This window comes from Penaeus japonicus, unplaced genomic scaffold (assembly GCF_977035675.1).
Source record: "Penaeus japonicus unplaced genomic scaffold, GWHDUDI00000001_assembly GWHDUDI00000013, whole genome shotgun sequence".
In the NCBI taxonomy this organism is placed as follows: Eukaryota; Metazoa; Arthropoda; class Malacostraca; order Decapoda; family Penaeidae; genus Penaeus; species Penaeus japonicus.
Window position 1 is genome coordinate 22,332,300 of NW_028234415.1, and position 2,500 is coordinate 22,334,799.

The window sequence follows — 2,500 nt, forward strand, 5'->3', positions numbered from 1 at the left end:
TGCAAATACAATACAGATCTTACGCACACACATCAAATACACACACAATATTACACCACACATGCAAATACACACACACACACACACACACACGCAAACACACACACACGCAAACACACACACGCACACGCAAACACACACACGCACACGCAAACACACACACACACACGCAAACACACACACACACACGCAAACACACACACACACATGCAAACACACACACACACGCAAACACACAAACACGCAAACACACACACATGCAAACATACACACACACGCAAACACACGAAGGAAGGTAACAATAATTAGCTGTTTTCAATAGTTTACGCGTAAATTTGTCCTTACTTGCAGGAACCCTTGAGATGAAACACACATCATACACATCGTAGTCTTCTGTGTTGAAGATGAACTTCCCACTGTCAGCTTCCTCCTTTAAGTATAGGTGGTGACCCTTGGAGTCTGTGACCTAGAAATTTAGAGATGCCAGTTAAATTCAATATCAAATTACCATTAAACAAATACACCTAAGTACATGCCAAACAAATCAAGCATATTTCACTGTTCTTTAAGTTTATGAGTTGTATCTATGTTTGTATGTATCTATCTAAATGAATGAATAAATATTTGTAATGTAACGGTCTGTGGTGTTAAGTGCAATCCCATTGATAGGTATATTCAAGCATTTTCCATAAACCCTTCTATATTTATCATAACATGCAAGAGTATGTACAGATTTATTACTGGTAAAAATATCAACTTTAGAGTGACCTCTCAAGAATAACACCCATTGCTCTTTTCTAAAAATGCATGTTTCCTTTTATTAAAAAAATGCAACAAAATTCCAAATCATGCTAAAATATGATTGCCTTTTGATAGCCCATGGTTTATTTGCTATTATGTATAATTTGCATTGTGTGGGAGGGTTGGAGCACTAGGGCCATTGTTCACAAAAGGACAGAATTTTATTTTTAAAAATTGAGGAATGTCCTTAACAATTTTGTCTGTAATTCATACTACTGGCCCCCCAAATATTCATTTTAACAATGCAATGAATCTAATATTAATTATATTCATAATATTGCAAAATTATTTTCTTTTACATCTGAAAATGGCACATTCTATGTTTATCATTGCACTGCAGGCTTGTAGGCAAGTTACACCATTACTATTTTGTAAAGTAAAAAAGCAGAGGTTAACAGTTCAATTAACATTTAACAATAAAGCATAAAGTTTCCCTATTTCCTTAGAACTTTTTCAGTTCTGATTGATGAAAAGCCACCATCCCTAACAGTGGATGCCTAATGAAATGTCCACTATTTATGTAGTTGTATTGCCTACTTTACAGATTCAGTATCCAAAATTTTATTAACTCGATGCCGATGGGGCTGTCTTGGCTCTAAATGGTAAACGCCAAATGTGCTATGTGCCCAATCACCCAATACAGCAGCCAGCAGGAAGCCATGACAAAATATCTTGTCCCTGGCAGCTGGTCCTGCCACCACTCAATATGATATTTTGTCATTCAGTGTTAATGGACTAACCCATTGCAAACGGGTGTCGTGACAAACATGACGCAAGAGCTTTGGCCTGACAATGGGCATCATGACGTATATGACATTCAGGGATTGTGGATTGCTGTTTTTTTTTGTTATGAGTAATGAAGAAGTGATGATGACAATTGCAGTCATAATTACTATAACTGCCGTAATATTAACCCAATGCGATGGTGTGTCACGCCCATGTGACACATTGTCGTGCCTGATGACGGGGCGACACACCAGTGTGATGTCCCCAAGGCAATATTACTTAGGCCCGGCATAGGGCGTTGCCAGTTCTCGCCGGGCCCGTCATGATTGGGTTAAGCAAACTGGGTTTCACCTAACATCAAAACCTAGATGGCACCACTTTCTTCTATCACCAACAAGAGATAGAGCCTCAATGGCACCCATCCACAGTCACTAAAAAGCACTGTCTTTTTAGAGCAATAGCACACAGTAAGATACCAATCTCTTGCTTTAAAGTACTGCCGATGAAGGATGTGCAGGCAGAACGAGAAGAGGAAGGTGATTCAAACCATGCCTAGTGTCTACAATGTGTCCCTGTGCCAGTAGGGATGCCTTTTGTTGTGAGACTCACAGTCATAAGCATATGTTTCATTCCTCTACCCTACCTCTTCATGTTATTTCCATTATGGATGGTTATATGTTTCATACTCATTCATAACAGTACATGAATAAGAAAAAAAAAGTTGCCATTTGTTCTCCCATAAAAAACAGCAATACTTTTATCACACTTAGTATAAAGAAAATAATGAGCTGATATGGACCCTATACTACAACTTTATTCAACTGCAGCAATGACAGAGCCTATGATAAGAGACAAATAGGTCTCTCAATATAATTAAACACACAAAAATTAAAACACAAAAATGGCTCTAGTTTTCCAATGAGTGTGACTGAAAGAGTGGGGAAAAGTCAAGATATGTTGCATGAAGCTGCCT

General features: G+C 38.2%; 1 protein-coding gene across 1 annotated transcript in view; it reads right to left on the reverse strand.

Moving 5' to 3' along the window:
- The window catches only part of bai (Transmembrane emp24 domain-containing protein bai), a 13,926-nt gene that overhangs the window by 9,373 nt on the left and 2,053 nt on the right, over positions 1 to 2,500 (reverse strand). Inside the window, exon 2 of the mRNA XM_043025713.2 lies at positions 346 to 466. Coding sequence (XP_042881647.1) covers positions 346 to 466 — 121 coding nt within the window. The remainder of the gene's footprint in view (positions 1 to 345; positions 467 to 2,500) is intronic.